The 14,673-nt window shown below is 31.1% G+C and overlaps 1 protein-coding gene and 1 pseudogene across 1 annotated transcript; both read left to right on the top strand.

Moving 5' to 3' along the window:
* The first annotated feature begins 1,546 nt into the window (after positions 1-1,546).
* Positions 1,547-3,618, top strand: Syx17 (syntaxin 17). Its single transcript, XM_070311622.1, has 5 exons — positions 1,547-1,936; positions 2,024-2,219; positions 2,309-2,520; positions 2,705-2,921; positions 3,030-3,618. Exons 1-5 carry the CDS (start codon positions 1,805-1,807, stop codon positions 3,176-3,178), a joined length of 906 nt encoding a protein of 301 aa, XP_070167723.1. The 5' UTR covers positions 1,547-1,804; the 3' UTR covers positions 3,179-3,618.
* Positions 3,619-8,512: 4,894 nt separating this feature from the next.
* Positions 8,513-11,365, top strand: LOC138941908 (uncharacterized; annotated as a pseudogene).
* Positions 11,366-14,673: the final 3,308 nt, after the last annotated feature.

Below are 14,673 nucleotides of genomic sequence, written 5' to 3' on the forward strand. Positions count from 1 at the left end.
ATCTGCACATTAAAAATAATCTCAATTTAGAATCATGACATAAGCTTGAACATGTTAAAATAAAGAAATTGTCTAAATATCGTGGCAAGAATTTTTTTCTTAGCGACGTTATTTCAACTTAACTCGGTACTATTACAATTTAAACATTAAATATAAATTATATGTGTATCAGTAAAATGCTTATTGCTAAGAAACTCATCTTACAGACTAATATATTTTGAATTTAAGTTAAGAATTAATTACGCAATTTTCATTAACCCACATGCACGATCAATTGTCAGCAATATTAGAAATCAAATATTAATTATTATACACATATCTTAATTTATCTGATCCATAAAAAATTATGTAATGCATGCGACAATGATTTTGGCGGTTATGGAACATCAAACAGGGTTATAAACGACACTGCGAATTATAATGCACATAAACGATGATTTACTTATTAATATCTGTAATACTCACCGCATACATTGACTTGTAAGACAATCGCACGACATTTTATTCGGCACTCTTGAGATTTATACACATTACGCGAAATTTCTTTTTTAATGCAAAAACCACGAAAATTGTTTGCACAATACGCACGCGAAATATAATAAATAGCGGCAACGGCCGCGCACACGACGACCGCGCATGCGCAATATTTAGCAATACTCACCCACGTAATCCGCTGATTTTAAAGAAAGAGATTTCTCATTATTACAGCGTATCTTTGGAATTGTATCATACTTTTTAATATTTTATTTAGCATTTATTTACACAAATGATATAATTTAACGATTGATGAACATAAAATATGTGAAGCGCAATTCATTACTTCGACATATTTTGCAATGCAGTATCTTTTATTTATATTTTATATATAAATAATGACATTAATATAATGTATTAATAATATTAATGTAGTATTGACACAAAGCTAAAATACATTTTTAATAAATAAATGATATTTTCTTGACAATATAATATTATGTAATTTATAAAAAAAATATGAAGAATTAATTGAAATATTAGACGAATCAAAAAGTTTGTTCAATTTGTTTTGTTAGTTGAAAATTATATAATAAAAAAAGTAAGAGAAAAGCTTGAAAAGACGTGCTGAGCTTGATATATATATTATCGATTATTTTAAAATAATATATTAAAGCTTGTAATAAAAAAAAAGCGTGAAAGTAATGTTTTTTCGTGAAATGTTTAGTAATTAATTTCATTTAATACAGCTATCTACATCTATTTTAAAACTGAGAATTACGTAGCTTATTTCTCTTCACTGCCGGTAAGGTCACTGTTTAAGTATGTGTCATATTATACCTTGTAAAATGTGGATCAGATACTTCCTAAGTATGGATTAATACGGATTTAATTATATATTTTATTTGAAAAGTTGTGCACGTATTCTCTATTTCTATTTTAGCATATTATAGATATCAATATTATTTTATTGGAATATTTTAAAAAGATTTCTCTTTGCTACTATCATCCTACTGTAGATGGCAACAGCATTACATTTCTTTTCGCAGATGTGTTTGTATGCGCGTATTTATATATTCGATAACAGCTGATCTTCGGGACAAAAACAGAATATGTGTAAAATTAGTGAAGTAATAAAACGCCATTACGAACTATCGTATTTCATTATTAGTTAGTTTCATCTATCGTGAAAAATCTTTGTGATAAGAATAAGGAGGATTATGTGACTCTTAGATACATAAAGAGTGAATTAAGACTAACAAAAAGAAGAAACTCTTATCAGAAAAATACAAATTACGTAGGACATAACATATTATAAACGAGTAACAATATGTCAGCCTTATCAGAAAATATTACTATCAAGCAACCCATAAGACGTTTGGAGATTCAAATTAATAACTTTAACGTTGCTATTCCACATCATGTAGATTTATTAAAACGGCACAAGAACAATATTAAAAAAGTAAGTATATATATAAAATTATTTAATTTTTTGCATTTAAAACATTTTTCATGTATATATGTATGTAAGCAAGTTATATCTCTGCAGTATCAAAACCAACATGATTGGGAACGGATACGGAAAGAACATGTAAATGTCTCCCGTATTATTAAGCAATTGAAGGAGTTATTGTATCAGATGGAAACTCTGAGAGCACAAGTTCTTGATGTTGACATTGATAAATTTGATAAACTGACAACACATGCACGGACTAGTATTATGTGCGCAATTCAGGAATATTTAGGTAAGAAACATAATACAATGTATATTCTCTCTTAATTTTGATTAGTATAAAAATCAAAGAATTAATATAAATATAAATATCAATTGCAGATATGGAATTAGATGTATCGGAATTGCCACCTACATCATCGAAGAATGAAAATCAAGAGACAGAATCTTCATTCAATGATAACGATATACAATTACAAATAGAACAAGAAGATTTACAACATCAGCAAACATGTCTACATGCCTGGAATTGTTTACAAGAGGAAATACAACAATTGCATGAGCTCTTCGCTGAATTTAATGAAATTGTACATGTAAGAATATAATTCCAATTTGTGTGTGTGTGTGTGTGTGGATTATAGAATATAACTTAAAAACATAATTTAAGAAAATAGCTCTTAAATTTTTCCTTATTTTAACTTCTAAAAACAGAAAAAAAACATTTTATATATACATGTATTATCACCATAAAATATATGCGAATTTTTTTACAAACAGCATCAAAAAGAAATGGTAGACAATATGGAAGAAAATATTGAAGAAACTCAAATAAATGTGAATGAAGGTACAAGATATCTACAGGTGGCCTCTAAATATAAAGTCGCTGCATATCCTATAGCAGGCGCTATGATAGGCACATGTATCGGAGGACCAATAGGTTTATTAGCTGGAATGAAAATTGGTGGTTTTGCTGCTTTAAGTTGTGGAATTTTAGGTGAGTATTATGTAGATTTATAAAATATTAATGGAATATTAAATTTTAATTTTTTGAAATTACATAAGATAAAAAACAGATAAAGATAGTGAACATATTTCTTTTTAGGTTTTACAGGCGGATCATTATTAAAAAAGAAACAGATAAAATCACAAAAATTAGAAATCTGTGCAAATGCATCAGCAGTTAATCTCAATAACGTTAGGAAATCTATCTCTTGTCCTGATAATTTAAAAGAAAATAAAAAACATTTGTGACAGAACGTAACATTGTCGACATGTGATATGATCAATCTTAAGCATAAAAAAAAGTGCACTGTTGTATAATTTTAAATCGCTAAAAGATATTTACACATTTTTTTTTATTTCTAGTAAATATCTTTTTTATTTGTACATAAATAATATTTAACTTTATAAAGCTATGTAATTTAAGAACTCTTTTTGAGAGAAATTTTTAAATACTTTTAACATATACTAAATTTATAATTTTATATATTTAAAAAATATTGACTAGTCTACAAAACTGTAGTTGAACCTACACTTGGCTAACTAATTTATAAATGTTTGTTAGGATATATGTATGGTCTATTTAGCAATATATTTTAATAGAAATTAAGTAAATGTACACACCCATTATTAAAATCAGATTAAAGATATAAGCATCTCTTTTATAAAGCAAAGACTTTTTTGTATGCCTTTTGTGTGCCTTGTAAATTACTTCAGACTATTAAAGATATATACTCTGCAAGTTTTCAAATTGATACCTGCATTAATGTTAAGAATGTTTGGTTTGTGTAAGAAAACAAAGATATTTCTATATCAAAATAAAAATTGGTATAATTACATCATAATATTCACAAAGATAGCCTAAAATAAAAAATTATTATTTTTAAAACCACACACACACACAATAAATATATAATTAATATTAATAAAAATTATTCAATTTATCATTTGTTATTTTTCTAATGAAATAAAATAACTATATAGAGTATTTGGTATTTCTACAGAAAAATCTCTTGCAATCAATTCTCAATTTTATGAACAAATGAAAAGTATATCAAATTTATAATATTTGAGATACATATTTATATTCTTTTTATTCAACATATTTTTATATTACTTCAAAAATATTTTTTTCTTGAAAAATTTTGTATTCTATGAACTTTCAATGAATGACTATTTTTACAGTTTTCATAATGATCACAGAGATTAATATTGTATAATAACTCACATAATTAATTTTTTATTTAACACTAGTTTTTAATGTCAAATTTATTAAAATTTTCTTTTAATAATCTTCATCTTTTAAGATGTAATGAACAAATTTAAAATTTGTGAAATCTTTGATTACATATACATATTATGAATCATATCTTCATTAATATACAATATAGTTTTTAAATATGTTTCTGTTTATAAATCTTATTTATATAAATATAGAACATATAGAATTTCTTTAAAATAAAATCTGTCGTACTATTATATTTACTCTATATTATTGTATAGTTTTCACAAAAGTATCAATGGTATTTATATTTGATCCTTGCTAAAATTCTTTTTGAATCGCGTAAATATTCCTAAATGACAACATAAAGTATCGTATATAAATCTATTTTCAAAGATTAGAATAATTTATCAAATAAAATTATCAAGTTTTATAATTAATAAATTATCAAGAATCAATAATTTTATATTTTTCTTTAAAAATCTTTAGCTATAAAAGTTAAAATAGTTTGTCAAATTGTTTGTTGTATATATCATGCAGTGAGTAACTCAATCGTTATCAAAAATAAGATATTACCATAATTCTAAGCATCCAATCTTTTACTATATCCGCATTTCCTCTTTATTTTTTTTCTAGAAGAAAGTGTTGAATACGGAACTCTAGTCGAGAAGTATTCATGTGATAAAATTAAATCGAATAATAATTTATGTTATCATATGTTATTATCATAATGAGATATTCCATGCTCTGCAACTACAAATAATACAAAACAATATCAATAGTATTCAAATATGTATAATTAAGAAATAAAAAATAAGAAGAAAAAATGCGATAAAAATGCATTCTTTTGTTATATCTGATTATTAAAATGAAAGTGAAGCATGAATAGATAGATTCGCTTTCATTTACATATGTGTATGAATATCGAAATAAACAGTAAAACAAAATGTACAAAATAACAAATCGGTTAGAAACTAGCTCGGTCTATTTATTAAGCATCCTTTAACTTTGCTATTGCGAACAAAACATCCAGATTCTCGTATACGGTTCGACGAGCATGGTCCTCGCAAATCATGACTTTCGAGCTGTTTCTTATTAGAAATATTTGCGACAATCGTGACAAGGGAGATGTTACCATTCTTTATATCATGATACATATGTTAAAGACAACTGGAAATAGTTGAAAATTTTATTAAAAGTTCGAATGCATAATAAATATTTATTTTCACACTATTATGAAGAAAAAATATTAATTGTGAATATTTCGTATCACGCCATTTACATAAAGCCTTTAAACGATTTTAATTCCCGCGCCAAATGTTCGAGAACTGCTCGGCGATTTTCGATAGATTTCGTGCAATTTCTTCGACTTGATTGGCTGATTTTAAAAATTTCGATTCCGCAAGAATGCGAATTATATGTCTGCGAATTACTACTTTAAACCTTGACCAATCAAAATAAGGAATATCGGCGCTGATTTCAAGACGTTACGTCCGGGTTTTTCCTTTTTCCCCGCGGAAACGGCGCTTGATACAGACGCAGAAATTGGGAGTTCCGATAATATCCGCACAGGTAAGCCGACAAAGAGATAATCGAACCAAATAGATACGATTATACGCAATAGAATCGTTTCCTTGGATAGATCGTAAGAATATTTAATAGTTTTATGCCATATTAGACGGGAATTATAAGAATAGAAAGTCAAGTGTCTTTTCGGTTAAGATAATTGGCCATTTTGGATATACTTTTATTCTATCTGTTTTCCGAGTATTTGTTTAGAGATGAGTCTATTCTTCTACATGTATTTATCATTGAATTTACATTATGTCTAGTATTATCCTTATCGAAAACTTGCTTAGGAATTAATCGCAGAGTATCTTATTAAGTCAACACGGCGTCGCATTAATTTTCGATTGTGTAGTCTATACAGTGTTAATTTGTAAAATATAGAAATTTATCTATTTAATCTAATTTCAAACAAGTGTCCAAACTACATCTCAAAATGTAATTACAGCATGTATTAAAATTTTCCTTTTCTTAAATTGTTTCAAATAATAATAATATATACATAAAAAATAATAAGTTATTTACCTTATGGTTATTTCGCCGTCACTTGATATTGCTCCGGGCCTTCTCCTTCCCTTTTTTTATTTCACTGTTATCGCTCTTTTGTGATACTTTCTGGATAAAACCAATTAATTAAAATTACGCGCACATTAATCACACCCGAATATAATTAATGAGCGGTACTTTTGCATAATATTTTAAGAGCAGGTGACGGCAACCATTGTATTAATACACTACACGTGTAGTGTATTAATACAATGATATTGCTCCGGGCCTTCTCCTTCCCTTTTTTTATTTCACTATTATCGCTCTTTTGTGATACTTTCTAGAAAAAACCAATTAATTACAATTACGCGCACATTAATCACACCCGAATATAATTAATGAGCGGTACTTTTGCATAATATTTTAAGAGCAGATGACGGTAACCACTGTATTAATACACTACACGTGTAGTGCGCGTAATTGTAATTAATTGGTTTTTTTCAGAAAGTATCACAAAAGAGCGATAATAGTGAAATAAAAAAAGGGAAGGAGAAGGCCCGGAGCAATATCAAGTGACGGCAAAATAACTATAAGGTAAATAACTTATTATTTTTTATGTATATATTATTATTATTTGAAACAATTTAAGAAAAGGAAAATTTTAATGCATGCTGTAATTACATTTTGAGATGTAGTTTGGACACTTGTTTGAAAATAGATTAAATAGATAAATTTCTATATTTTACAAATTAACACTGTATAGAAATAATTTATAAATTGGACATTATTTTTATTTATACATTATTTATACTAATTTGGTTATTTAGTCCGCAAAAAATATTTCTATAGGTCGAATATATGATTTTATGCTTTTGTTTAAGAGTGTAATCATTAAATATAAGACTCAATGCATACAATAATGTTTTAAATATTAATTATTTTAAGCTGATACAATTTACATTTAATTTATATGTTACAGATGGATGGCGCTGTCAATCTAAGAGGAGAAGGAGGTCAAGGAGAGGCATTGAATGCCGAAAAAGCAACATTGGAGTGAGTATTAACTATTTATTTGTTACATAATATAAAATTATAGAAAATTATATTATAATTATATATCTGCTGAATATTGTATGTATCGAATTTAATATTTAATATTTATATTTAATATTTATTTTCTGGAAATATTTTAAGCGCTGCTACAATTTGGATTTTATTAACATGTCACAGATCAACATAGAATTCTGTCAACGCCTCTGACAACCTAAGAGAAGGAGCAGGTCTGGGAAAGACATTGGGCGACGGCGGAGCAACCTTGGGGTGAGAATGTATTATTTATATAATAAATTGTAATTGTGTATTCAATCAAAATTTATTGGTTATATTAAATCAAAATTTGTTAAATGTATTAATCCAAAATTTAAAAAATTATATGATTATGTTTTTGTTTATTATTGTACGTATGAAAAATAAAACTTGCTCAATGCGTGCAACAATAATTTTTTGAGATATTACTTATTTCAGGCGCTGCTACAATTTATATTCTATTTGCATGTTACAGATCAACGTAGCTAATACAGTCAACTCCGCTGCTGCGCATCAGATGGTGAGTGAATTACATTTTATTACGAGGTAACGGTTTTGTAGTGAGTTGATTGTAGATTTTGAATTTTAGATAGACTGTAGACTGTAGTTAGTTCCGTTACCTCAAAATGGATCAATGGATTACAACAGATTAGATTAATAGTTCACTTTAAAATAAACAGAAAACATTTTATAATACTTTTATAATACGCAGATTTAAACTAATTTATTTTATAAACATACTAATGATCATTAATTGCGTGTATGATTATAAATTTTGTTAATAATTATATAATCATTAATAATTTAATATTGTATATATATTGTACATTTAATTCTAATTTTTTGTAATCTGATTCATCTGATAACTTGACTCTAGTTAGAGCGATATATTGTAAAATAATGTATATGTGTTTAGTGACGGGTGTGTATTTGTGGACGATCGTCGAGAAACATTCGGCTGTCAAACTAAAGATTGGAAAAAATGAATCAAATTCGGATAAGATAACAAATTTTTCTAATAAATTCTATATAAATCTTGTAAACATAATCTATTCAATACTTGAACGTAATTTAGTACATTGCTTGCACAGTATGACAAAATAATTTCAAGGTTATGCCCGATAATGATATTATTCTGTCATTTGTATGTCTGAGCTAGTTTCAACAATCTGCTGCGGCTTATCATCTTCATTTACATATTTCCTTTTTTAATACAGTAATGTGGGTACTGTGAGTGGATTTTCCGCTTTACTATAAACTTTAATGATTACGACTGCTTCAAACATTATATCGAAGAAATAGACAACATCAACGTTGACGATAACTATGTCGTGACAATAGATATGATTGCTGTATTGCTCTACACGTTCATTTTGTTCTATTAAATAAATTAATAATATAATTATTTAACAGTCGAAAAGAACCCAAAGGTTGTTCGTAAAAAAGAAAATTTGAATGAACTGTTGATTGAAGCAGTTAGAAGTAAACGTGCGTTTTACGACTTTCGTGTACCTACTTCGGAGACAATCATGTTGCGCAAAAATGCATTGCGGGTGGAAGTTTCAAACATATTAGGAGGTACATTTCATCATCTGTAGAAGGATCTTACTCTTATTTTATTGTTTATAGTAAATAAGCTTTAAAATCAAATTATTTTTCAAGGATCCCTCAGTTTAGAAGAGGCTAAGGCTCAATGGAAATATCTACAAGACAACTACATAAAAGCCCCCAAACAGGTTCGGCATACGTATCCAGTAGATCGACAGATACTGCTGCTAATGCCATTACCGAGAATAAGTCAAGATTTCAATATTATGAACTTATGAGATTCCTGAACGATTCATTGCAAATACAGCCGTAAGTTCTTACTATTTAACTTTTACATGTATATATATCACTCCTGTTGTTTGGTCAGAAATTAAAAAGAGTTTGTCATATGTGTATAACTTAATATTCATTAATATATTCCAGGACAGTGAGTTCGTTGACAGAATCCAGTGTTAAAAGTGAAGTAGACCCTTCACTTGACAGAAACAGAGTTTCACTGAGGAAACGAGCAATACGAGGGTAATGTCTTAGCTAATTGTAAGCTTTTGACGACGCTTCAGATTTCGGCTGTTAACAATTCTTCACCGGTATTTTTTTATATTCCTTTACAGACGCTCGATTTTATTAACGTTTACAAACCCCATTACCCACGACAGATTTTTCATAGACATCAACTCAAAGAAGGGTACCTACACAGATACGAGCCACAGGATAGAAACGTTTGTTTATTTATATTTTCATCTGTTAGAGTTCCTTTTAACCCTTTTGTTTTAACAGCCGTCTCTGCCGCGAAATGTATTATATGATATGATCTGCGCGCGTACTTCAAAGCTGTTACGCCTAAATCATATTTGACTGTTTAATACATTGTTCTTTCTAATAAAAAAAGAGCATCGAGCATGAAGTAAATAAAAGATAAATAAACCTTCTAAAGTGTTGCAATGCTGATAAGATGTATATTGTATGCTTATTATCTCAAAATGTGCGCGCTATGCATCGGGCGACTATAGTCGCCTATAGTAAAGAAAGAGCTAATTACTGCGAGAGTAACATTTTAATTTTTTTGTAGAATCAGCACAAAACTCCATTGACGATACAAGCCGTCTGTTGTGAAAAGTAAGTATATTTTATTTAAGATCCTTACATATTAATTTGCCATAATGAAACTGTAACGGGGTCACTTTTCGCGAGCGCGCGCGGATGATCTCGGTCGGGATCAGGGCTCGTGAAAAGGTGAGACACACGAAAAGCTTGAGATATAATGTAGCGTATTTATTCGCCTCTTTCGACAATGGTCTATTTACAATATGTTTCGTGAAGCTAGCGCGCGGCGGATGATGCAACGCGTTAGATGCAATTCGCGTTCGTTAGTCGGTGCGTGATGTTCGATGTATCGAACCGCTTAAGATATTCGGCGGCATACGGCAAGGCCATGTTTATTTTGACGGCGCATGGAATTATATCGGGTGAGGTGATTACGTATCTCGGCGTGATTATAGTTGCTGGATCACGGTATAACCGTGTCGGTGCGTTTGCGTGTCCTTATCCGCGTATTCTCAGATTGGCGGGAGGAGGCGGCCGGAGATCGAGGATCCTCGATCGGGCGGAGAACTCTCCGTCCCTGCTTCCGTACGCGGATAGAGGATGACTATCTGGAGTCGAGAAATCTCGACGGAGCGGCGAACTCGCCGGCCCACGGTTCGTTTAGCGGTAGCGGTCGGATCTTAGACCGAATCTTAGGTAGCGGCGAACTCTCCGCTTTCGTTTGATAAAGTCGTACTTTCGATAGGATTTCGCAGGCAGCGAGGAGACCGAGAATGCTCGGCGGAGGCTGCGTACGCGTCAATCTCACGCTCCTTTGTTTGTATGCGAGTTTCTAGGATCGATTCTGGTATCGGCTCGGAGCGTACTGTTCGAGAGGATTCAGGAATCGTTCTCTCTTGAGATGCCGAAATGCTGCCTTTTTATACCCGAGCGTCTAGTGGTAATCGCGTCGTTCGCCCCCGGGTGGGGATAACGACGCGCTGTTTTCGGCGGGTAATTATTACGGTAAATGCGTCGCTTCCCCTGGGCGAAATGACGCGGCGTTTCGGCGGGTGACGCTCGGGATCTTCCGGCAGCATTCGGCTGTGCTCGGTTTTCCGTGTAACGGCGTAACGATGGCCGTATAACGGCCGTACGGTTGTTTATCGCAACGGCGATAATTCGAGTATTAAAAAGGGCGCTAGGCGCCTCTGCCAATGCCCGGCTGGTGTTCGCCGGACGGCAGACTTCCGGCTGGACTACTTGCCGGTTTGTAACGATGGGGATGCATCGTTACAAAACATTTTCACTGTCAACATGTATATTGATGTATTTGCGTTTGTGTTTCAGAGAAAAACAATGATGGTGACTGGCAAGAAACTTTGATAGAAGCCTTGAGAGAGCCAGCGACGCAAGCGGTTGATCCGCTGGAAGGATTTCTTTTCTGTCTGGGAGAAGACATGCGAAAACTACCATATCGAGAAACAGTTTTTAACATTGCTAGCTGAAATGGAAGATCTTTGCTTGAATCGATATTCCGACAGATCAACATAGTCGTTCAATTAGCTAAGAAGACCAGCCTGCTATTCAAAAGGCAATAGTGTTTGATGATCGAAAATATTCAATAAGTCGCTCGTTCCATATCATCACAGATCCAACACTTTTGAATGTGTTTCTTTTCCATCAGAAAGAACTAAAAAATTCCGTGCGATGTACGAACATACAATAATAATAAGTAATAATAACAATAAGAAGAAGTAATAATAATAATAATAATAATAATAATATTTATAATAATAAAAAACTGTAATAAAGTATTCAATACGATACGATTTATTTATATAGTCTTCGTAGATTTTGGCATGGTAGTCATTTATATTGTACTATATCATTATGTAGAAGGAACATATGATGATGATTCCTTTATTCTCTAGTTTTTATACTTTTCTGTGACACACGTCATTAATATCAAAGAGAAACAAATACTGAAGTGACCATACACCATTTTTGTCTTTTCTTTAATTTCCGTACAATGGTTGCTTTTTTCGTTTAAAGAGTCATAAGACTGTATATATATATATATATATAATCGTTCGAAACTCCAGTTCTGTTTTTAGTTTTGTATACTTTGATATAATATGTTAATTTTTTCATTCTATAGGAAGCATCTTTGGAACTTTATAAATACGGTAAAACTTTAATGTTTTAATCTACTGTAGAAAGTTTGTTTTTTCTTGAAATGGACCAAAGATTGTAATTGTGTGTCACCTAACTTAAAATTTGATTTCGCTTGTAGTTACATTACTATAAAAGTACAAACAAACGCGTGAGATTAGTTAAGCGCTGAATATAGTGTTATGGATGTGTACGTATTAAGTATAATAAGTATATCAAGCGACATGGTAGCGTCGCGACGCCAAGTATATGAAAAAATTTTTTTCTGGCTTGTCAACAGTTTGCCTATGTACAGGGGCCGCAACGCTACCAAGTAGCTTATCCGGAGTTTTACGTCTAATAAATTTTCGATTAAAATTCCTCAGAAACCAAGCCATTAATCAAAAATCTGACGGCACTTTTCTTATACAATGTGGATGCAAGCTTTCGATTGCGACCAGTTTGAATAAGATTGGTGCAGTCAATTCTGAGGAATGTTAATCGTATACCAGAAATGTGACACTTTTTCTCATTTTTCTTTCAGGTTCAGATGCAGTCGCTCACGTACGTATGCTCACACGCAAAGCGATTTTATCCCTCAAGACGCGTTTGCAGCGCTCATGTAGAATTATTCGCTTGAGTGTGCAAATACGTCTTGAGAGACAATTTTGTGTATGTGCGTGCATACGTATATGATATGTATAATATTAGGTGTACAACTTTGCTTCCGCCGTTTTTTTTCCGAAATTCGAGGCTTTATTAAAAAACTGGTTATTGCTTGTGAAGTCACTCCCAATGATCGTGCCAATTCTTTTTGACTTTGATTCGAGTCTTCATTAAGTAATGCCTCCAATTATGTATCTTCGAAAACCTTCTCTTTTCCACCGCTATGCCGGTCTTCGACGTGAAAATCACCGTTCTTGAAGCGTTGAACCCACTCACGACACGTTCTTTCGCTAATAGCGGCTTCACCATAAGTATTTGAGAGCATTCGATGAGCCTCGGCCGCAGATTTCTTCATATTAAAGCAGAAAATTAAAACCTCCCGCAAACGACGAGAATTTGGCTCGTAAACTGACATTTTCAATCGAGAATAACTTTATGATGCAGACACAAATCGACTAATGTTTCTATGGGGTTATGTTGACAGATGCCCAAGTTTATTGCATGACGTCTATGATCTATTTATTTCGACCACTACTTACCGCTAAAACCATCTATAGGAAAACGGCGGAAGCAAAGTTGTACACCTAATAAGATTATATTCGCGGAATAATGTATGGTATACGATGTAATAAGGTTATAATATATAATAATCGCAGAGTAATGTATGAAGAACATTATATTGATTGAGAGACAATTTTGTGTATGTATCGCGGAATTTTCAATTTTACAATATAGTATATATCGCGGAATAATAGAACGAAAAGTGATAAGAGTATCGCAGAATAGTGCAACCACGAAGAGAAGTAATAAAGTGAAAAGAAATTATTATATTTATACACTATTAATAGTGTAAGGAAGAAAAGTGATTTCTTTTAATCGATGTCATATCGAGCAAAGTTTGGTTACAGGTGACATTAATAAAACTGAGCGAATACTTACAGCGGAGTGAATCAGTGCATTATCAATTATAACATATTTGTGATAAATACATTATTGGAAAATGATTATGAATGAATCGAAGGAATATTTGGAGATTTTGGCTGGCCATATTTTCGATAACGATAAGCTGGTAATTATACGCGCGAATGCGCGTTATTAATGTATATGATGCTTATTTATACTTTATATATAAATGTAATTAACGCATAATTAATATTTTTAGGTTAACTTATGACTAAAAGCAATGAGTTTATATTAATATAGCAATATAAATCTTGTGAGAAGTCTATCAAAAATATCATAAAAACTACAGCATTGAATACACATTTTCATTATTTGGCTTTAGAATAATAATGATAAAATCATATCGAAGCACTCCCAGTAAGCAAAATGCGCGCAATATGCCAGCAGATTGGCAACAGATTTCCTCAGCTCTTGCTAGCAATTTGGCATCTGTTATGTCCGCATTAGGCTAATGATCTGCCAGCAGAGTCTGCTCACAGAATCTGAGAGCAGATTGGCAGCAGAAACCGAGCAGGATCTGCTAACATGATTTGACGTCAGATTGATGGCATAAATCGAGCAGGATCTGCGCGCGCGCAAACTGACGGCAGATTGGTAGCAGAAACCGAGCAGAATCTGCAGCTTTTGGCCATTCATATAAAATGGTGCATTTAAATGAATTTAAAGGATCTCAAACCCAAGTAACAAAATAATGCTGAATTTTGGTCACAAAATGATCAATTAAATGTCCTAAACTAGGTCTCATAAAATCCGAAAATGACGTAAAAGTTGATATATTATATTCACAAGACTGTTGATATATTATATTCATCACAGTTGATATATTATATTCATTTTCTGATATTTGTATTAATAACATATAAATATATTGTATAATATTAATAACATATATTAATGTAATATATTGTATATAGAAAAATTTAAATAATTTATAAAATTAAAGTTTATGGAATTTAATTTCTATTTTATACCTAAGTAGATATAAAATAATAATTATCATTTATTCGGACAATGTCTGTCCGAATAAATGAAA

Source organism: Polyergus mexicanus, unplaced genomic scaffold, assembly GCF_030449975.1.
Source record: "Polyergus mexicanus isolate NDT 795.1 unplaced genomic scaffold, iyPolMexi1.0 SCAF_20, whole genome shotgun sequence".
Lineage (NCBI taxonomy): Eukaryota > Metazoa > Arthropoda > Insecta > Hymenoptera > Formicidae > Polyergus > Polyergus mexicanus.

Coding starts and splice junctions, on each gene's coding strand:
- Syx17 (XM_070311622.1), top strand. CDS start 1,805: ATGTCAGCCTTATCAGAAAATATTACTATCAAGCAACCCATAAGACGT. Junction 1,937..2,023: donor ACAAGAACAATATTAAAAAA/GTAAGTATATAT, acceptor ATATCTCTGCAG/TATCAAAACCAACATGATTG. Junction 2,922..3,029: donor TTTAAGTTGTGGAATTTTAG/GTGAGTATTATG, acceptor ATTTCTTTTTAG/GTTTTACAGGCGGATCATTA.